The sequence below is a fragment of the Pavona decussata genome, unplaced genomic scaffold (assembly GCF_977016875.1).
Source record: "Pavona decussata unplaced genomic scaffold, jaPavDecu1.1 SCAFFOLD_6, whole genome shotgun sequence".
Lineage (NCBI taxonomy): Eukaryota > Metazoa > Cnidaria > Anthozoa > Scleractinia > Agariciidae > Pavona > Pavona decussata.
In genome coordinates this window covers 7285487-7308433 of record NW_028145430.1, presented here as the reverse complement: position 1 = coordinate 7308433, position 22947 = coordinate 7285487, and the positions used below count along the sequence as shown (strand labels likewise).

Sequence of the window (22947 nt, the reverse complement as noted above, 5' to 3'; positions counted from 1 at the left end):
TAAAAGCTAGTATAATTCTTTAATGAAGTTTTTTAGTGGATTACAATCCATCTGGCACAAGGATTTAAAGACGATGAGAAGTACCAATGAACCTAAGACAAAGCGATTTTTCTTTTCAGCTAGCTGAGGCTTAAAAAATTTAAGTCGTGGTTACATGAGCAATTTTTGCTGGTACACCAGACTTCTTACGCTCGTGACCACCTTTCAGATGAGCGACGAGAAATTCAAACCCTATTTTGACTTTTATAGCGCGACACGCATCAATGTGACAAATAATAGTTTCGCATTATTTGTCTTCATGCTCTCTTGAAATCAGCTGTCCAATCAGACGTTGTGCCCAGCTTTCGGAAAAAAAGAGTTTGAGGGCGCAAGTACTTAAGATTGCTCTGGATATTCGATTGAAAAGAAAGTATACGACTAAATTTGACAGAAAGTGATGTTTCTCATAAGAGACTGAAAGGTTTTGACGAAAGAAAGCCTTCTCGCATGATCAGAGTTTCAGTTGTGGTCTAAAGTGAGTGAATAGATTTTTGATTTCCATGCAGGGAACACTAGCGAGGCAGCAAGTCTTTGCAAATTACTAGAACTGTGTTCCTCACGAGGGTGACCACAAGTCAAGAGTTTGGAATCTAGCCAAGAAAAAAAAAATGCCTAATTAATTGACTACAGTCATTTGGCCATCATAGCTTGTGATAAGGCATCTCTGCTTTCCAAAGATCTTCCAAAACGCTGCTGTTTCCAGGGAAACGAGTGGTGAAGGAATTGATCATCCCCGTGGGACTGGCCTCAAATTCTGTCAGTTTAACAGTGTTGTCGTCTGCAGGAAACGTAAAACAAAACTGGGTTTACAAAGGAAGCAAAAAGCATTGTCGGTATTATATTCTGTGAATCTTAAGTGCTGTAGCGCCGGTATTAATTGAAACCGCCGCAACATAACAGATTAGCAAGAACAATTCACCATAATATCCGACGCATATCAGTTCCAGTGCCTCACATCAAATTAGACTGCTCCAGCAAAAAAATAGCTTCATACCTCAGCTGGCAAAACATCACACAGGCAAAACAGAGGACACGTTAGCCGAGCGAAAAGAAACACCTAAAATAAGCCCCTCTCTTAACATTCCACCCCCACCCCGACCACAAGCAAAACCATCTTGCTCGTGCCACTGTTCTCATAAGCCATCTTCAATAAATCCTGTGCGACACTCAAATCTTGAATCAAAAGACTTGCATCTTATCTCTTACTCTGGCATTCAAGATTGTATCCATTAAAATGAGAACAATTGAGCAGTATTCCGTGTGGTACTACGTATTATGCTGTACAAGGTCAAAGTTCCATCTTTTGAGTTTGTGAATGAAATCTCAAGTGTGTTTATTCAAACGAAAACTATTCCCCCCCCCCCCCCCCCCCTCTTTCCTCGTTCGGTTGTTCTTGTAAGTGGTCGGGATCTTTAATTTACCTGCTAAACTGGTGTGAGCTTGAACGAACATTCTTCTAGGTGTCTTCCGTGCAAGAACTGTCTTACGGAGAGCTAAAAATTCATCATCAACCGCTGAGTATCCATTGTACATAGCTTTCCCGGAATTGTAATCTGCTGTTGACTTGTAAACCTGTTGCAAAACAACAACAGTTTAACTGAAGTCAATTCAATGATAAGCTGGGCCGTTAGTTTTACATGCAAACACAAAAAGAACGTCAATGAAGAGTTGAAAAGCGAGTTCAATAACCATTGTAACTAAAGCAGCACTATATTGCATTAATGTTAATCCTAAAAAATTACACTTATGGTTGGTGGACAGATGTACTAACAGAAAGAGCCGTAATGACTGTAAGAATAAAAATCTAATCGACCACCACAATCCCTGACAAACCTAAGGCACAATTCCACTTCTATGATAATGCGAGTGTTGCTTTTCCTTCTTTCTTTCATGCAAAACTGGCGACTTTAGAAATACCAACTTTCTAAATCTTTGCTGAGAATTTGATTTCAGTACTTGTTGATTAATCTGCTTTAGGGAAACGCAAAGTAACACTCTCGTTTTCCTCAGTGCAATGCAAAGCTTTATGTGACAGGCACGTGGAAACTCATGCGTTTGTCGATGTCTACATAAGTACGTCTTCTAACGAGCTGACGCGTTTTCGGTCGTCAAACGTATTGTTGACCAAATTAACACTAACCTGTAACTTTCTAAGGAAGTTTCCAATCGCTGGTCGACCAACAGACACGATCTTATCTCGATCAACCTTTATTAATACATCCGGTTTACCGTCTGAGCCCGTAACACTGGTCAGCTGTACCAGTCCTTCACCAGCTTCAAGGAGCACGCGCAGAATGACATAGCGTGCCTGCATATGGGCCTGGAAGGAACATGTGTTAACATCATGAAGCTATCTGCCAATAATTATCACCAAACGGATAAGACCAGTTTTGTATGTGTGTTTTGTGTGTGTGCACATAAAACTTTGTAATGTGATGTATTGTAAATTAGGTAATTACATCTCAATAAAAAAAATTAAAAATAATCACGAAGTTATCTATCACTAGGCACTGCATTGTACAACTTTTTGTCAATAAAAGGCAATTACATTAAGAGAAGAAAACTAGTTTAACGGAGATAGTTTGTTAAAAAAAAAAAAACAGAGAAAAAACTCGTCTGTTGAAGATGAATCCGATAATAGCTTGAAATTTCCCAACTGGATTGTATACTCTATTTTCTGTACTTTAGACGGCAGTTAATAACGCATTACGTTTGAAAATCCAGGTTTGAATAAAGTACAATAAAACTGAAAATATGATAAGACTGTCCTTTGAATTAATTTAATTAATTAATTAATTTATTTATTTATTATTATTTATTTATATATATTTTTTTATTTGCTGGTCGTTGAATTTCAACCGTACCTGTCTCCATTTGTTATTTTCCGGCGTAAAAAATTCCAATCCCAGGAGACCTGCTCGCACCATATTAAGCCAGTTGATGTATACAATGTTATCAGCATCTGATCCTTCATGGCCAAATATTCTGCAGCAAGAAATAATGTTAACTCGAGAAAAACCTTAATGCGATCCTTAAAAGTACGACATACTCCGCACAAATTCATACTGTTCCAATAATTTCTGTATTTTTTGGCCTCGCAATTCACTTTTCCGTAAGTGAGAAACGAGAGAGGACATCTCTCGTAAAACCATATAGGTTGATTGCACGTGACATCATGGCAGCCATGTTGGTGGTTAGGAACAATAAGATTTTTCTCCTCTGGGAGTTAACTTTTATTTTTATGCAATCTATGTGAGCAAATTTTCTTTTGTTTTGGCACCAACGTGGCGGCAATACAATCAACCCTGTTCCATCCATTAAAGGGACAGTGTTATCTATCTTGAAGTAATGTATCAAACACGAGGAAGAGTGTTTCATCAGATATCCAAACACTGAGAAATAGGTTGAAAAAACGAGGCGCAGCCGCGTTTTTTTAAACGACTTCGAGGTGTTTGGATATCTGATGAAACACACTTTCGAGAGTTTGATATGGCTTCTCAAATGATCAATAATTCTTAGAGAAATTCAAGGTTAAAGTTGGCAAAATTTTATGGTAATTAGGATCACATATCCAAACCACGGTCACGGTAGTGATTTTCTTTGTTTTCTCTTGATAAATTATTAAAAAGTTTGAGAATAAAACTTTGACAATCATTCCTTTGACAATCATTCATCCTTCAAAACACAAACGAAGAATTTCTAATACTCACTTATGCATACGATTTGATCTTTAATAGAGAGATTTAGAATAATATTTATGGCAAACGCCAAAAATGACCACGTGACCATGTTTATCCTACATTCTCAAATACATTAATAATTCATCCCGAGAAAACGAAGAAAATCACTACAGTGACCGTGGTTTGGATAGGTGTTCCTAATTACCATCAAATTTTGCCAACTTTAGCCTTGAATTTCTCCAAGAATTATTGATCATTTGAGAAGCCATATTAAACACTCGAAAGCGTGTTATGTAACAATTTCTTACTTATTTTTATGGGGCACAACTTTTCGAGTTCTAAAATGTGACCTGCACCATGCAAATGAATACTATTAATTAACGAATTCATTTTTCCCTTACTATTTATTACGCTACGTAAGAGGAGGAGATCTCGAAGTGCGGCCATTTAAATAAAAATTATCGCGTAGTATTTTCTCGTGTTAAAAATCTCTAAGACGCTGTACGAGCTGGTTCTAAGTTTTCAGTGCTGCTCACTCGATGACTTTTCAAGTTGGTCGTTAATTGCACGTTTTAAGAGACAAAGCGCCTGACCTGAGGACCTGTTTGCTTGTACACAGGTAGATCCCCACACACTCAGCACGGCATTCCTCATACGACGAGCTCAGATCAGCAAACCGTGTGTACCAGGTCTCTCCGTCCGTGTACCAGCTGGTGATCTGGGAACAACAGAAACATCATCAGTAAAAGCTTCAGAGGGTGTATGCTTTAAGGACGGTGCCTACTTTTGTTACTGCGCATACGTGCTGCACATGTCGAGATTCTCTGGTACCTACTAATACAGGGATATTTGTTTGCACGGTTTAAAACTACGCGGAGAAAGCAGAACTTAGCAAGTGCTCTTGGTATCCAAAAAGAAAATTAGGCGTAACTATGCATTTTTCAGAGATAATAAGGCTTCGATTTGGAAAAAAAAAAAAAAAACAACACCACACATTGCTTTGTATTTTATATATTCTTTTAGAATAATTGTTGTTTCATTATCTCTAAAAAATGCATGGTTACCCCCGATTTTCTTTTTGGATTTCAAAAGCCCTTGCTGAGATCTGCTTTCCCCACATAGTCATAAAAAAAAAACACAAAAATACTTCTTTATTGGTAGGCACTGTCCTTAAGTTGGTTAAGCTATTCCCGAGTCGGTAATCAGAGAACAACCCACAAAAATTTGAACCCGCAACTTAATCTAAAAATAAAAATGAAATAACTAATATTTTTCAATTCGGACTATTATACCAAAAACAAATGGATTATTCGGTTTCGAGTTCCATGCATAATTCGGGCTTCACCCTTGTCAACTATGTTACGGATAGGCCGTTATACTGGCAGTATCGAAGATTGTATAGCACATGAATAACAAGTTTTTGTCGCCCTCATCCCCTCCCCGTCCCCCTACCCCTCTCCCCTCCCCGTTGAAATAAACACAAACTTAGAAATGACTATTGTACTTCAATACATAACGCGACACCAGAACACACTTTTGAATTACGGAAAAATAACACAGTTTTCTTATTTATGGAATTGACAATGTATTCAAACAAATTACCATGTGCTTTAACGGGCCATAGCATAATTATAAGAGAGAGGGAATAAAGTGTTTTCACATGACGTCACGGCGGCCATGTTGGTGTCCCAAAACAAAGAAATGGCGGGCATGGTGGTGTCTCAAACTAAACCTCTGGGAATTGAACGCTATTTTTATGCAAATACTTTCTTTTGTTTCAGTAAACCAATATGGCCAGTAGTCACGTGAATGAAAACACTCCATAGACCTCATTTGCCCATTACAAATCACATTACTTTCTCGGGAGAATCGATCCTTTGTCTTTTTGGAGGCAAAGAATGCATTCCAGCGTGAAAATGACCAACTCTAAAAGAGACTTCTCCCTAGAGTACCGTCACATGATCTGTTATGGGAAAACAAAACAACGAAGCGAATAAGATACATTGAAGCTCGTCTTCTTACTTTTTCCCCAGTTTCCGTGTGTTTCACAGACTCAGCATCAAAGTTGAAAGAGCCATCGTGTCGCTGGAGAAAACAAAATAAAACAAAATGCAAACAGGGTCCATTAAAAGAAGCTTTCAGTAGAGAAAAACACGACCATAACACCAAGCCCTCGGATAAGCGTAAATGTACCAAATATGCAGAAATATTTCGTCACCTTTACAAAAAGTTTTCCACTTCCGTGGCCTAATAGTTCATGAAGACCAACTTGGACTTCAAAGGCTGGAGCTTTGAGCTTCGTAAATAACTCCTGAAAATGGAAAGCAAAATATTCACATACGTCGAAATCCTTCACGACATTTATGCTCGATTCCCGCAAAGGCAGCGCCAAATTCCAACCGCGTCATAAGCAGGGGTTTCAAGTAAAAAAAAACGCCATATCTTAGTTGATCAAGATGAAGGTCAGCAACACAAACTTACTTTCGCGATAATTATTATTGTGTTCTGTTGTCTGTCTCGAGTATTGCAGAGTTATTTTTTGAGTGTTATTGTTTAAACAATAGAGCGGTTTTCAATGGAGTGTCTGTGATTGGTAAACAAAACTTGCGCCACTTTCTCAACCAATGGGAATCCAAACCAAAACCAATCGTGTTTTCGCCGCACACGTTTTTCCGCGCTTGGCGCCAATTACATGTATTTGCTTCCAATTCTGATTGGCTCGTTGTGTTGTTTACGTCTGTTTTGATTGGCCAGACTAATTACTTTGGTTTTGGTTTTGGTTTTACGACACTCAGTTGGAAACCGCTCTTTCTTTACAGCAATTGCTCCAAAAGCTTTACGAATAGCTTATCTGGAGAGCTTTTGCCTTTACAATGATGTCAATATGTCTGAGGACATGAGCAAAGGATGTAACAGACACAAAACGGGGAAGCTAAGAAGAAAGGATTGGCAAGGCTCTAGATCAGTACAAAAAAAGTTTAGAATCTGCCAAAAACTTGGCAGGGCCCAGTTGTTCAAAAGCCGATTAACGCTAATCCCCGATTAAAAGTTAACCGAGGTTTTTATGCCGCTCGTTAAAAATAATGTCAAAAGCTACTAGCTTTTGACATTATTTTTTAAGTTACTGGTAAGAGGAGTCTTAATCAGATTTAAGGGACTAAAATCTTTTGGAAGAATCTTTTACTGATCAGCTATTAAACTAGAATCAAAGTTCGCGTTAACCCAGGATTAGCTTAATCGGCTTTGAAAAACTGGGCCCTGAATGCTTAAAAAAGAAAAGAAATTAAAGAAACAACATACAGAAGCCAACGTAACTGGGTTCGTCTAGATACTTCGACCTATATTTCATTGCCAATGAATCATGTATCGGTCACAACCAAAAAAGAGAGAAGTTATTTGTCGTTATTCTTGATAACAAAAAATCACCTGTGGTACTCGACACTGGCAACAGGGCACAAAATATCACAACAGCATATTTTACTGATCAGATACGGCGATTTTTTCAACATACTACAGTTTCCATACAAACCCTTTTAAAAATAGTTTTCGCAACGGCCATTTCGTGAGTTTGGGCTGCCTGTGACGCATGGAAAAAACAAGGTTAACAGCAAATTAAAATAAGTTTAATTTTCCCATTTGTACATTTATTTTGACACTTTCTTCATCTTTTTGTATTTTATTTTAATATATTTTTGAATTATGGTTCCTTTTTGTTCTGTTTGCTTCGTTGTTTTATTTAGACTTGTTACGACTTACATGAAGGACTACATGCAACACGGGAACGCCACGTGGCCTGCAAAGTTAATTTAAAAAGCTTGACTTCAGCTATACGACCGACGGAGACGCTTATAACGCCGCAAATACTTCAACTCGCCCAACATTACGGCGACTATAGGCTCTAAAGTATCTCTTTACCGCCATACCATTGGTGTCTGCTAAATGTGAACTTTTCTTACCTGGTCTTCATCGCTCAGGAATGTAACTTTCTTGTCAACAGAGTGAGCAGCCAGCACATTTCCAAGAGAAACATTCTTGAAGCCTTCTTCCTGACGAATATCGTCATCTGTAACAAACAAATGCATCTAAACAAACAAACACATTCACCAAGAACACGGTAGATTCCCAGTTGAAGAAGGTACGACATAAAAGCTTACATGAACCGTTTTGAAGGGGTGTGGATTTTATTCTGCAAAACAATGGTTGAAACTAAAATAAAATAACATCAAACGAACAGTCAAACCACGTTTACATTACATCACATCATAGTTTGACTGAATAATTACATCTTATGGCGCGGTCAGTTTTCAATCGAGTGTACGCAGGTCGAAAATTTCGCGTTTGCTTTGGGTTTTACTTAACTACCCTCTATGATTGGTTAGCAGCAAAGCTCGCGCCACTTTCTCAGCCAATGAGAACCAAAACCAATCGCGCTTTGTCCGCAAGCATTTTTCCCGCCCTTGACGCCGGTTACATGTATTTGCCTTGGCTTCTGATTGGTTCATTGCGTAGTTTCCGTTTGTTGTGATTGGTCAAATGATTCGCCATAATAATTACTATCCGAATCTGCATCCATACTAAAGCGCACCAATTTACCAAGAGTGTCCTCAATACAAACTTACAGTTCGGAATGTTGATTCCAGCTGGGATTCCGCTGCTGCCAAACCCCAGAACATCAAGTGAGGTGAAGTCTGGTCGTAAAAACTTGTCTTTTTCATACTCAGGAGGCCAGGGGAGGGCCGGCAGCAGCTCTTCAGCACTGGACACTAGTGACGTAAACTTTGCGCTCATTTCCTTGTTGACAACAGAAACAAATCCTGCAGTAAGGAAAAAGATAATGCTACTAAGATTTAAGGACGGTGCCTGCCTTTGTTACCGCACTACGCATTCGTTCTGCGTATCTAGAGATACTCGGGTCTCCTATGGGTGATGCCTGCTAATACAGGGATATTTTTGCGCGGTTTAAAACTATGCGGAGAAAACAGAACTTAGCAAGTGCCAAGATATAATAAAGCTTCAATTTGAAAAAAAAATACATTGCTTTATATTTTATTGCTCTTTAGAATAATTGTTTCTTATTTATTCCTAAAAAACGCGTGGTTACCCCCAATTTCTTTTTTGGATTTCAACAACCCTTGCTAAGATCTGCTTTTCCCGCATAGTCATAAACCGCGCAAAAATACTTCGGTATTAGCATAGCAGGCACCATCCTTAATTTACTATTTTCATTCATTATTATTTGAACTCAATTAATTTTTCAAAGCATTGCCTTAATACCTAGCCTTTGCTACTTGTGGATGGTTAAGTACACGATCTTGTCTGCGACGCTAAATAAAGTGTTGTTATGGCTACCCTGCACTATAGTGCAGCGGGGCCACTATGCTTAGTCGCCGTGTAAGTCTGTGGTGGCAAATGGGCCCCCCAAAGCGTGCACATGGCTACTGGTGCGCAGGTTGAAATACAGGCTCAATTTACATAGCAATTTGTCTCAAAAGGGACTCAAGTTAATCGTACTATTATTGTTGTTGCTGTTGTTAGAGAACTAAACTTCAAATCTTCCAGAACATGAACGAGAAGTAGACAATTATTTACTGAGTAGCGTACACTTTACGGCGTAATTCCATGGTTTCAAGGGGCATTTAGAATTAATACCTCAAGTAATACTTCAAAATTGTCCAACCATTACTCACCTACAGGTCATCATGTTTGGACAGATTTTGAAATATTGCGAGAGATATTAGCCTCAAATGCCCCACAACTGCACACTCTGGGTATATACTAATAATGTGGGAAATTTCCAAGGTGCACATTTGAAATTGTCGGCAACGACTCCTTGAATTCTTGGGATTTTTAACCAATGTTATGCTCAGTTTGCAAATTTATTTCACCAGGAGCCATAATCAGCCTGATTATGGCTCCTGATTTCACTGATTTCTAATGTCCCAATTCCTACAACAGTACTAACTAATAAATTCGTTCGTTCGTGCGTGCGTGCGTGCGTGCGTTCGTGCGTTCGTTCGTTCGCTCGCTCGTTCTTTCTTTCGTTCTTTCTTTCTTTCCTTTTTTCTTTCATTCGTTCGTTCTTTCTTTCTTTCTTTCTTTCTTTCTTTCTTTCTTTCTTTCTTTCTTTCTTTCTTTCTTTCTTTCTTTCTTTCTTTCTTTCTTTCTTTCTTTCTTTCTTTCTTTCTTTCTTTCTTTCTTTCTTTCTTTCTTTCTTTCTTTCTTTCTTTCTTTCTTTCTTTCTTTCTTTCTTTTTCTTTCTTTCGTTCGTTCGTTCGTTCGTTTGTTTTTTTTTTTATTTATCCATTTTTTATTGCACGTCAATAAACACAGCAATACCGATTGTCATTGAAACGACAAAATTTGACTTATCAAGTCTGTTACAAGCCGGAGTAGAACCTAATCATGACCACAGACATCAATGTCATGCTCCACTGTTTTTGAAAGAATTAAAACAGCAAAAGGAGCACATGTCGGTGCCCCTGATCAATGCCTTGACGTTAAAGCAGTATAGACGTCAAATCACAGCTATCCAGTTTCACCTGAGAAGTCGAAAATGTACTAATCAAATTATGATACCAGTAGGATCAGTGAAATTACGGTATACAAACAGACGCCAAAAGAAGCAAAAAGCATTACCTTCATACTCTGCTCGCACGCCAAAGGGATCTCTGTACGTCTCAATAAATCCTATGTAACTACAAAAAATACATCGCAAGAGTTGTTAATAATATGACAAAGGAAACGGTTTATTTCATACTAAAAGGCTCACTTTAACGCTTTTGCTTGTTTTGTTTTGTTTTTCTGAAACCAAGATCCTCTTTTGTGGCGTCCGTAACGATTTCCAGAAAATGTTTAAAGATGCAAGTCTCTTTGGATCACTCAGAATTCATCTTGCTTTGAGCTGCTACAATTGGTTTCCAAGAGAAAGTCGCAGATTCTAAATTGTATTTTTCTTAATATATTATAACAACCTTTCCACTCCTTACGTTTCCACAATGGGTCCCTTATCTCTGATCCAATATCTCGAGCCATCCTTGTGTGCATCAACAGAACCTGTGTTAAAACTGTGTACGTAGTTCTTTAGCATGGACATCTCATTGTCATTAGAAGCAAATTCCTGAAACCAAATCGCACAGATAGTTGAACGCAGTTGAATCTCTTATATGACACCCGCGGCATCTCAGACCAAACTTTAATGTACACTGCAAAAGTTACTGTACATGCCGGCTTTCGATGACTGGAAACATAATTTATTTTGTTGCAAATCATCACACGAACATTTCCATTGTTTGCAAGAAAACTCAGCTTAATGCTTCATTGATGAGCGACTGGTAAGCACTGTTTGAATCGGTGTATAATGCATTGTGCTTCCCATACACTACATATGTATTTCATTTATCATCACCTTGCAATGGATTTGCATACTTGCAGGAAGAGAAAGTAATCTGAACAGTGTTAATATTCAGGTAAAAGTACAAATTCTTGTTATAATTTTGTTGGCTTCTAAACAATTATTTATCATCTAATCTTTCTGTTTGGTCATTAGTGCACCGTTACCTGTCCCATAATTAATTTTGATGTTCAATTTTGCCTTGATCCGTTGCCTGTTTTACTTACACTTAAAGTCTGATGGGGTTTTCTCTGAGTAATCATTCAATATATTTTTGTGAATGTTACTGCAAAAGATGCCAGGAAAAGTAGTAGAAAGGTCTCCCTTCTTTCTTTCAAAAGTATTTTATTCAGTAATGGCAGTAATTTGTTAGTCTACAGAAAGTAAGACAATACTTAGGTATAATGAAAGAAGAACTAATTTTCTCCTGTAAAGACCATTATCGAACAGTTAAAAAAAAAGTCTCTTAATGAAATATTGTGATGACTCTAAATACATTGATTCTTAGGGCGCGTTCTTTTGGGACTATTCCGGAATAGGAATATTCGGAATAGACGGTATTTGTGTTCTTTTGGGAGCTATTCCGTTTTCGGAATGAAAGGAATACCATTCTGTTCATTCTGCTCCCGAAAGCAGAATGAACAGAGTGGAAGGAATGCGGTTTACTCGGAAAAGACAGAATACGCGTTCTTTTGGGAAATTTTTGGCGGGAAATTTTACGCGGCCGCTCGCGCGGGCAGACATAGTAGTTCTCAGGTCACCTCCGCCATGGGTATTACGTTTCCAGATTTTAGGAGCGTTCCTTTCGAAATTAAAATTCCATGTATTCTGTTATACAAACCTTTGCTTTTTCCAGATTTTCTACAACTTTGCTCATTATTCCAGAGTAGTCTCCCCTTTCAATCCTAAAGGTGCAACCTTTGAATTCACGTGAACCTAAAATAGCTGCCACTTTATCCTCCTCTCCACTGGCTCCAGGGCACGGCTCAGCTGTAAACAACACCATAAACATTTAGTCAGCAAAAATAAGTTCTGTCCACAGCATAGACGCAAATAACTAGTTAAAAATACATGTACGGAGGAGGAGGCATGGTCCAGCGGTTAAGGGGCGCTAGACTTGAAATCTGGAGGCCCCGGATTCAAGCCCCGTCCCTGGCTACGCTTGTATATAGCCAGCTGGTTTGCCTCCTGTCAGTTCAGATTTTCAACCTGTGATGTTTAATTTGATTATTATTTGTTTCCCGTTATTTCCGAGTGGAAAGCCTGCAAACTAGCTTTGGGTAGCTAAGAACTTTTCCACTATAAAAATACATATTTTTGTTATTTGTACGGTACTGATTTTCTCAAAGGTTGAAATACCGACTCTGGGATTCTTCCTTTCCTTTCTAATGTTTACATTCCTGAACTTTTGTCATATTCTGGTACATTGCTTAGTGGAGAACACACGCAAGCCACGTGTAATGGACAAGGCGATTTCTCTCTGGACAAATTACACGCAGACTGCGTGTAATTCATGGTACATATAATAGTTAGTGCAAATTTGTACGCGGGCGTCGCGCACACCTATCTCGTGCGCAAATCCGCCTCATTGCATGCATTTGTACATGCATGCCTACATGTAGGTGCTGCTGTTCCTGCGGCCTGTACTGTAGGGCTTCCCATAAAGATAGAATTTAAGTTAACAGCCATTTACATGTAAAGACGGCATTGAGCCATAAATTTGGAGGAGCACATTTATATTACTGAGCCGAAAAATGTTAAAATTATTCAAAAGAGCTCCAAATTGCTCCAAATTAGTTCTATTTTAGTATACAGGCTGGCGATCCTGAAAGAAAGATGCACATTTCCATAATTATCATGATTCCATTCCTTGGTCTTGAATTTGAAAACATTATATCTGCTCACAAATGACTGTCTAACACCTAGAGCAAAACACTTTTTATTTTTAAAGTTGAATGTTAAACCTAATGCTCCGTTGTTTGCTGTATTTCATTTTCTCAGTCCAACAAATATTCATTCATGCATCCTTTCCCCAGGATTTTCAGTGCTATTATGAAAAAGATTTCTAAATATTATTTTTTGGACATTTTAGATCAAATTATTACCTTATCAATAACTATTAAAAAGTACTTAGAATTTTCAAGTTAGATACGAGGGTCGCCGACTTTCTAAAGAAACTGTGGTGCTTTTGGGGAGTACAAACGAATGTTTGGTTTATCAACAGAGTTGATAAATAAAGGTAATTCGACCACTGTAAAGAGATTCCAGTGCACACAAATCTCTTTACAGGGGCCACATTACCTTTATCAACTCTGTCAAGATAAAACCAACATTCACTTAAAAAATTCAGTTTACTTTATTTACAAGGAATAAGCTGTCGCTGAACATAACAAACTTTGATTTGAGACTATACTCACCACTCACTGCAACAGAAGCCAAGCGAAGAATGTACGACACACTACCATCCTTTTCTTCCTTAAAAAGTCTAGTGTTGTAAGTCTCTATCATCTGATGACAAAAATTGGGCCATAAACAGGCAATTTTTGAATTAATGTAACATTCAGCAGCTTAGAATATACAAGAAAACCTCACTCAAATTTGGAGCCAGCCATTGGAGCACACTTATTTTAATTAATTAATTTACACATTTGTAAAGTGCGCATTTCAAAATTTTTTGCTGCTGCACCAGCAGATTGTCAAAAATAACTCGCACTGCTAAGACTGGTCTCAAGTGATACAACTGGCTTACCCTTAAGATGCGTGTAAAACTGCACACAGCAAATAACAGATTAAAGAATAAAGGAAGGATAAATAAATGCAAAAAAAAAACACAACAAGCAAAATTCAGCAGACCCAATAATTATTAACATCTGAATCCACAGTAGGTAGTCATGTGCATATACAATGCAATCAGCCTGTGCATTAAGCTACCTTTTCTTTCATGAATTCTTGAGCAAATTCAGCATCAGCCTTGGTACAGTTACTAGAATAGTATGTTGAAAGACCCTAAAAATGTAGAAAAACAAAAGTCATAAAAACCTTTCCATAAACAATATCAAAATTGATCAAATATTAATATGCTCAGTAATAAAGAAAAGAATAATATATTTTGTGGTTTCCTTTGTTCTAGATCACAGCTTTAACGAATTTGAGAAATAAATTAAATTAGAACTCATTTTAAAAATATCAAACCAAAAACAAATTTAAACTAATCCAACATACATTGTATACATCAGTGAATATGCTACCTTCTTTTATTGTCATGTTTTTGTTGTTGGTTAAAGATAATCAAAACCATTAATTTACAAATACATGTAATGTTAAGTCATAAAAACACCTTTCTGTATTGTGCAGTTCCAGAAAATATCCATACTCCTCTCACGAAAGGTTTTTTGGTTTTGCACCCCTGTCCCTCCACGAAATTCCAGTTTAGCTTCATACTTTGCTTCTAGAATTTTGACTTTTAAGATCCCCCTCCCCCTAAGGATTTCTGATGACCTTCCATGGGGTGGGTATGGAGTTTTTCTGGAACTGCACATTAAGGATGGTGCCTTCTTTTTGACTAAAAATCTTCAATAATTATACAAAGTACAATAAAAATATTTTATTGTTACTTGCTGTCCAAGACCAAGTTGCTTAGTAGTGGGACTGAGAGAATACATTGTATCTCCACAGGCAGTCCATAACTGTTCCATTCTCTTGGAGTCAGTTTCATAAGCTTTACTTGAGAATATGATGCTCTGTAATTTTTTCTGCAGGAGTAATAAATATATATGTATACAAAATTAGATGGTATTATAATTTATGAATTGTAAAATACTTGTGGGAGAGATGGAATCTAAGATATTTTATTACTATTGTGCTAAGTTAGAATATTAGTTATTAATATTCATTCTTCCTTAATGGATCAAACAATTTTCAACATTTTTGGAATTTGCTTCTCTGTGTTGGTCACTATTGTGCTGGGAACTTCTGCGACGTAGCCATCACATAACCCTTGCTGAAAATGCGCCCTTCTGTAGACACATTTTCTTGCCTTATCAAGACCTGTTTTGCTTTCCCTTTCCATAAAAATACACCAAACAAACCTGCATTGCATCTGTTAGAATGAAGATCATTGCAACATTGCTTCTGATCAGATTTTCTATTGCTATTATGCTTGAAGGTTTCGATCCTAATTTAGATAACAAAAAATCTAACTGATTTGTTCCTGTGAGAATATACTTTGCATTTATTTGTGATTGCCACAAGCCACAAACCAATAGACATTTAGAACTTGAACTCATTCGGAATGAAAGTAGAAGTCTGAAAAACTAATGCTATTTATTTAATAAAAATTATTAAGAACTCTTTACTTAAATTATTTTTGTGAGCTTCTACTGACTGGAAGTTTTTTTTCTTGTTTATCTTTTTTAGCACCTCATTTCAAATGCCTACTGTACTACCAGTTCGATTTTTGTTCACTTTTTCACCATTTGTGAATATGGTGCATTCATAACTTATTTACTGGCAAGCAGACGCTACCTTTGGTAAATCAGGGATAAACTTGGTGTCGCCAAAGGATTTGTAGTTGCCAAGGTTACCATAGAATGCAGCAGCATAAATCAAAAAGTTCTAAGATAAGATGAGAGAGAAAACAATAAGAATAAAATACAGTCAAAAACTGAGAAATACCTCTCTTAATTATTTAACAACTACTTTCAATGTAACAACAACAATAATTGTTATCTTCCCACTAAATTCTTGCAGCAGAGCAGGGCTTTTATTTTGCAGCTAGACTCAGGCCAATGCCAGTCTGTGGCGTTTGGGTGGTCATGCGTGTTTGGAGTCTCATATGGGGTTTGCACGGCTGAGGTGTGTCACATTCCAGCACTGTGAGGACGTGCAGTTGCTTTGGGCATTGAATCTGCTTGAGGCATGCTTTTGTTTAAAGGGCTATAAACTTCACTAGTGCAATACACTGCACCATACACCGCAACATAGCTGCACCACATTAGATAAAGTTCATACTTACTTACAGCGTATATTAAACCCGTAACACCTGCTGCAACTGTGTACTGTATGTTTGATGGGACATTAATATTTATATAGGTGAAATTTCCTACTGTTAGAACAATAGACTCAAGTTAGCTACGGAGGAGAAGCTCAAGGCAACAGTGACTCAATCATGGCCCTGGTGGAATACAAACCCTTTTCATAAATGACCAGCTCTCTTAAGCAGCCACAGACACATTTAAATAATGCTTCCCTAGAGTTAACAATTTTGCTACAAAATAATATCATTTTTTAACCATGATTTGACAAAGGACTCAATTTCTATGAAAAAATTTATACATAAATTCAAGAACATAACGATGTAAAATTATAGTAATGATGGATCCAAAGAATTAACTCTGTAGTATTCCCACTGAGCAATAGCACTTGTAAGGAAATGGGAGACTGCACAAGACAAATAACACAATCTTTGACCTCAGCAAGAATCAAACACACAACATCTGGATTTGATTGTCTGTGGCTCTACCAACTAAGCTAAACTGTACTGTACATTATGGCTGCACATGTGATAATGATGGTAATTACGGCAAATATGAATTTGATGGGTAAAAATGAATGTTGATAAAAATCTTTAACCTTGGTGCTGCTGAAGCAAAGATTCTTCTCTTTGTCTCATGCAGTCTCCCATTTTCCTTACTAGAGCTAATGCTCAGTAAACATTTCATAGGTTCGCTTAGCACTTTAACATACACTACAAAGTTAATTCTCTGATCCACCATTTGTGTCCTTAGTGTTAACAACACAACATTCATATCTACAGTGTACATGTACCCTTCACATTCATATTTGTCAAAATTACAACCATTATTACACCCGACTTGCTCCCTCCTTATACTGTAGTTATGTGTAGCTCAGTTGGGAAAGCTACATGTATGGGCAAGAAAATCCAGAAGTCATAGGTTCGATTCCCGCCAAGATCACAGAAAGTAATTATGTTTTCTTTGTCTCGTGCAGTCCCAAATTTCCTTACTAGGGCTATCCATCATTAATTTCCTGTCCTTAGAGCTAGTGGCACAACATTCATTAATTTTGTGAAACTAAAGTAAACCAGCTCTACAAGTACTTGGAGATGGTTTACTATTGGCAGCTCAGGTTTATAGTGTGCTGCAAGTGAAGAGTATTTTGAGCAGTTTGTTCAAATGAAAATATTTTCCGATGGAGCAAGCATTTGAGCAATTATAGCTTATTACGCATCACGTTCGGGGACATACAAGGAACCAAGGAAGACCAAGGACAAGATGGAGGGATGACTTAGATAGTTTCCTAACGCACTGGCACCATGTCGCACAAAACGTGGCCCAGTGGAGGTCAATGGGGAAGGCCTACGTCCAAAGACGGACATTTAACGGCTGAAACTGAACAGTATTGTAGGATACAGTTTCGTTAAGGTATGCAAGAGAGGTTTGCATGAGGGGAGAGAGAAGGGGTCTGCTTAGCCTGTGAGAGAAAATACCATAGAAAATGGTTCCCTGTGACACACATACACGTATCTTAAGTAGAAAAATTGCATCTCCTTTCAGCCGGTCTGTTCAAGATAATTATTTGGAAAGGCCTTTTTAAATACCTAAATGACAGTTTTTCTACCCTTTTCTATCCTTAAGCTCATAAAATCCCTAAGCTTTTATATACCTATAGCCTGTAAAAGGTACCCCAGCCTTTCAGGCAGAGCCTCCACATATAGTTCATTACACAGGGACTACCCCCTCCTCCCAACCACCTCCACCAGACCTCCAGCATACCAAATCACAACAACCGAGTTTTGAACAGAGTGCACAAAATTGTGAATCATGGTGTGAATGGTTTATTTCCCACTTTGTCCACGATCAGTAATGAGACATTAAAGCGATGATTATGTGAAAAGTGTAAGATGAGTTCTCCCTTTTAAAGCAAATCCTTGTTTGGGAGGGGTCATCCAGCAGTTTCCTCCTCCCTTTCCCCTCACAGAGCTCCTCAATATTTTGCACTATAATAATAATTATTACTCAAGCTCCTGCTGAGCAAGCTACAAATACACTACATGTACATTCTGTATTTCAAAGAAACAGCCTTGTTGCATCCCACGCCGAAGATACGTTAAGAGTTTGAAGATCTACGCCAAGCGGCCACTGAAGCACCTATACTAGGGAAATGTTATGCAGGCCACCACACCAACCTTGACCCTGCAGACTCCCCACTTCCCTGTTTGTACACCCTAAATCTTACCCTTGGGGAAAAATCCTTGGATACTTTTGGACAACAACAGTTCATTTGAATGGCGCAAGTTTGATTCTTAAAAGCCAGGGTACATGTAATTTTTCTTCACGCAAGGCACAACGTATACCTCCATATTACCCGCTTTACACCAAAGCAAACCACGATCGTGTGCCAGTACGCCTTGCGATTTGGAAACCCACAAGGAAGATCTACAGCGTACATAAAAATCTAATGTACTGATAGGGGCTGTTTACATGGAGGGAGGGTAACCCTCCTAGGGTTACCCTCCTCTATCGTTTTTTCCGGTTTCGTTTACATGCGAGTTAGGGTTACCCTAGGAGGAGGGTAACCCTATCTGCTTGCTAGGGTTACCTTTCTAGGAGGGTCAACTTTTTGTTTGTTTAAGCCATGTAAATGCTCAAGGTAGGGTTGCCCTCCTAGAAGGGTCAAGTTTAGGGTGATCAGATTACTGTTACATTCCTGTCAACTATAAACATGGCTTCGCATGGTTACAAACCTGGAGAATTATTTCAGTAGAACTATGCTGACAAGCGCGGCGAATCCAAGCCGGAACGAGGCTAACAGTTTGGTGGGTGGAATAAAACATTCTCCTGATGATGTGATTGTCCAATAATGTATCAGTCAATTCCAAGCGCAATCATCCCCCCCCCGGGCAACCCCCGGGCATTTGACCCCTGTTCGGCTCCACATAGAGGGGCATTTGACGCGAATAGAAACCCGACCCATCGGGCATTTGACCCGTCGAAAAAATGCTGGTCAGCGGTCGCATAAATTGTCGGAATGCTTTATTCACAGCCAGAATTTACTCGTATATTTTGCGTCAAACAGTTTTTAATGTAGTAAGCCATTTAATACTACCATAGAGAAGCGTTCAAACAAATATATCTGAGATTGTTTTTGGCATGGCGGGGTTACATATTGCTCTTCGCTTCTCATTTTCAGTGGTATGTCCAAGTTCCCTCAAGCTTCGTTCTCCCTTTGCTCGGCGTTCGAAGCTCGACTTGCTGGCATGTCTAGGTTTCATAACATATTGTTTTTTATCATTGTTCTTGTTATCACACGTATTAGCAAACTTCATGTACATTAAATATAAAAGAAAAGCGAGTATCGGTACATATATCGTTGAACTCTCTGTTAGTTGAGTTTCATATGTGATGTTATGCATTATCTTTAATAATAAATTGTTTTTTAATTTATTAATGTATGAATTTCGTTGATTTTTATATAAACAGAGCTAGCGAATACAAAACAAACAAACAAAAAAAAACCAACACGATGACTTTTCAGCCCCAACCAGTGGGGCATTTGACCTAGAAATCGGCCCATATAGAGGGGAATTTGATCAGGCATTTTTAAAAAAGTCAAATGCCCGGGGGTTTGCCCGGGGGGGGGGATGATCGCTTTTGGAATTGACCCAGACATAATTAAAAGGCAAAATTCTTGATCAAAACAAAGGCTTGAGAGACGGAACCGTACTTGATCAGCCACGCAGTAAATCGAAAGGTAAAAGAAAAGCGGCCAATCGACCAACTTCTTCGTCAAAAAAGGCAATGAAATTGCCATGGACACCTGAAACCATTGAACTGCTTCTCAAATATAGCAAGGAGTACAAGACGAGGTGTGAAGATTCAGCGGCGTCAATTTCAAAGCGATGGCTTCAGGTTTCCGCGGCTTTGTTGGCAGACATAGCCCTGGGGATAACCCTACACATGTAAAGGAGGGCTATCTTATGACCCTTTTACATCTAAAACCTACAGTAGCTATTTGACGCAAGTTACACCGTAACGAGTCAAAATTAGATCTATTTAATAACTAACCTGAAATTCTTCCTCGGAGGGTCCATCTTCAGAAGTTAAAGCTCTTTTTTTGAGCTCCTCAACTGCTTCCGCGTGGAATAAATTCTGCAGAAGCAAAAAAATTCCTGGTGACTCCGGTGATGTTTGAAGCAGGCAAATGAGAGAACCCTCCCACGCTGCTCGGCACAAGTAATGAGCGTAGAGCTTTTCTTTATCTGTTAGTCCAGCAAAAGCCGTTTCACAATTTAAAAGGTTTATATCAATGTCTCGAGAAATAATGTATTGAGAAAAATCATCCTTTTCGGAAGCCATGTTTGATTAGCGCAAATGAAAGAGAACTGGTTCGAGCTCACTTGCTCAGCGGACTCTTGTTTCAGGGGTGTTTACTTCATGTGCACCGTAATCTTCAAGATGGCGGATTGTAAGACAGATTTTCTTTGTCCCAAAGTTGTATTCCTTCTGAGCGGAAAACGCAAGTCAGGCAAAGATTTTGTCGCTAAAAAACTTAAGGAAAGCTTTGGCTGTGACCGATGTGATGTTATCAGACTTTCGGGTCCTCTGAAATATGAATACGCCAGACAAAATGGTCTCGATTTTCACCGCTTGTTGGACTCGTCAACTTACAAGGAATTCTATCGTCAAGATATGATTCGATGGGGAGAAGAGAAAAGAAACGCAGATCCATCATACTTTTGTAGATTAGCAGTACAAATGACTCTTTCGGAATCTTGCAAAGAAAATCGATCCTTACCCAAACTAGTGTGGATAATATCTGATGCAAGACGAAAAACTGATGTACAGTTTTTTAAAGAAAACTACGACAACGTTATTAGTGTGCGAATAAATGCTTCGGATGAGACAAGGAAATCAAGAGGTTGGGTGTTCACACCAGGTGTGGATGATGCTGAGTCTGAGTGCGGGCTTGATCAGCAAGAATTTGACGTTGTCATTCAAAATGATGGTGATGTACAACAACTAAATAGTCATGTAAACTGTTTACAAAACTACTTTGTAGCTTCTGACACAAACTAAGACAAAGAAGAAAAAAAATACAGTGTAGTCCTTTTGGCGAATTAAAGATCTTAAGGAACGTAAAATGAACCCATGGCAAAACATATGATCTGCCATAGACTTTAAAAAAAGAAATAGTGAACTCAAGACGATTATGGTAAGCAATTGGTGATGACGTTATTCAAACAAGACAGCTCCAAGACAGCTAATTACCTCAGTCAGTCATTCTACAAGTGCCCATCCCCACTCCCCGGGCCAACCCACAACATTAGGAGTTTTTAAAAACAAACTGGAATTTGCTCACAGCCAAGACAAACAAGCCCTTCAAATTCCCTGTGATACCTAGAGAAAGTAAGCTGATTTCCTTGTTCTAGGCTCATCTTAATAGTTATAATGAAAGTTGATTCTGCCCAAACTAAGTTTCAAATAATATAACTAGTCTTACTTCGTCTTACTTCGCATTATATCATTATAGTTACAGTTCATTCTGTGGATCTACCCTCTAATTTTTGTCCTCCTAAGGCATTATCATTGAAAGAAGTGAGAGTGCTATGATGCAAAAATCATGAGGCTATCATCGTTGGTGTGATGTCTAATGACCTACCAACGAAATTGAATGTAAATGTAACTGTAAAAATGTAAATGCCCCAGGGCAAATGCCTGCCCCCAGGATGGAAAATGTGGCAAAATACTCCAGTAATGTCCAGGGTATGAGCATTACTGGAATTGACTGATGCATTGACTTTCTGCATAAAACAGTTGTCTCCATTTGATTGCAAGTAAACTGACAGGCATTGCTAGATATGCATAAAGTAGATAATGTCTACAGTAGTTCTAGCCCTGTATTGTATGCACTCAAGCTGTTTTGAGGGGCACTTTCAATAGTTAAGTGATGAACTTTGCAAGTATATTCAATAAACAATTGAATGGAATGCTGAGAAAGGGGGCAATTAGCTCCCCGATGGCCAATCAAACAAGCTATAAAGGTAAACTCCTCAGTATACTGTTAACAGATCCAGGTTGGCACAGTTTTGTGGTTGGTAAATAAATGTAGACTGAAAGAGATTGTTTGATGGTAAAGCAAACCAAAGTGGGCCAACTTGAGTGGCTCATGCTATAGAGTCACCTATGACAGGCTTAAGCTGGTTGGTAACAAGTCCAGAGTGTTTGGATCCATTCTCAGAGAGACCCAAAGGCAGATAGTGGAGACTAGGAAAACATCTTCAGGGAAAATAAGAGCAGGCTCTTACTTTCCCTTTCCACTTTTCTTTATCAAATTTTTTCCCACCCATTGCAACTCTAATTCCCCATCCCCACTATTTGCCCCTGGCTCTCCGAGGATGGTTTGGATCAAGAGTGGGAAAGCTTTTTTGATACCAGAAAAGTGCCACTGAGGAGAGGTATGGGACACATAATAAGTCACTGATGCTGCTGCCAGATATGGAATGATTATAGCCAACTTGGAGCCATGTGACGTATTGGTGGTCTATCATCTCATATCCAAGGTGCACTCCGGCATGGAATAATCTAGTTTGGTCATAGTTTACACACTAGTTGACTTTCAACACATAGTTCAGGGTCTATTATTTTTTAGGTGGAAAAGTTAATCACCATTCCATGGACTAGATATTGTACTGGCAGTAAATAACAATCACTTGTAAACCAGTCTACTTCCTTGCTTTTCTTGGTTGAATAAACTTGAACTTGATACAGCCTCTCAAAACGCACTGCCAGCTTTCCGCCTACAATTTGTACTTAGTAA

The 22947-nt window shown here is 38.4% G+C and overlaps 2 protein-coding genes across 2 annotated transcripts; one reads left to right on the top strand and one right to left on the bottom strand.

Annotated features, from left to right (window-relative positions):
- On the bottom strand, nt 1-20515 carry LOC146489544 (dipeptidyl peptidase 3-like). The gene is made up of 17 exons (XM_085109386.1): nt 20196-20515; nt 15634-15723; nt 14724-14861; nt 14041-14115; nt 13527-13617; nt 11951-12099; nt 10706-10836; nt 10356-10414; nt 8339-8533; nt 7676-7782; nt 5938-6030; nt 5742-5804; nt 4313-4437; nt 2904-3024; nt 2180-2359; nt 1461-1611; nt 1-817 (listed from the first exon to the last, which is right to left on the bottom strand). The coding sequence occupies exons 1-17, from the start codon at nt 20484-20486 to the stop codon at nt 681-683; spliced, it is 2196 nt and encodes a 731-aa protein (XP_084965512.1). The 5' UTR covers nt 20487-20515; the 3' UTR covers nt 1-680.
- Nucleotides 20516-20559: 44 nt separating this feature from the next.
- LOC146489543 (phosphomevalonate kinase-like) lies at nt 20560-21342 on the top strand. Its single transcript, XM_085109394.1, has one exon. It carries the CDS (start codon nt 20565-20567, stop codon nt 21204-21206), a length of 642 nt encoding a protein of 213 aa, XP_084965520.1. The 5' UTR covers nt 20560-20564; the 3' UTR covers nt 21207-21342.
- The last annotated feature ends 1605 nt before the right edge of the window (nt 21343-22947 follow it).

Bases quoted from the DNA above. Each gene is read 5' to 3' on its own strand.
- LOC146489544 (XM_085109386.1), bottom strand. From the start codon at position 20,486: ATGGCTTCCGAAAAGGATGATTTTTCTCAATACATTATTTCTCGAGAC. The intron at 15,724-20,195 runs GTTAGTTATTAA...ATCTTATCTTAG, and splicing joins CCTCCGAGGAAGAATTTCAG to AACTTTTTGATTTATGCTGC. The intron at 7,783-8,338 runs GTAAGTTTGTAT...TGTTTGTTACAG, and splicing joins TGGAATCAACATTCCGAACT to ATGACGATATTCGTCAGGAA.
- LOC146489543 (XM_085109394.1), top strand. From the start codon at position 20,565: ATGTGCACCGTAATCTTCAAGATGGCGGATTGTAAGACAGATTTTCTT.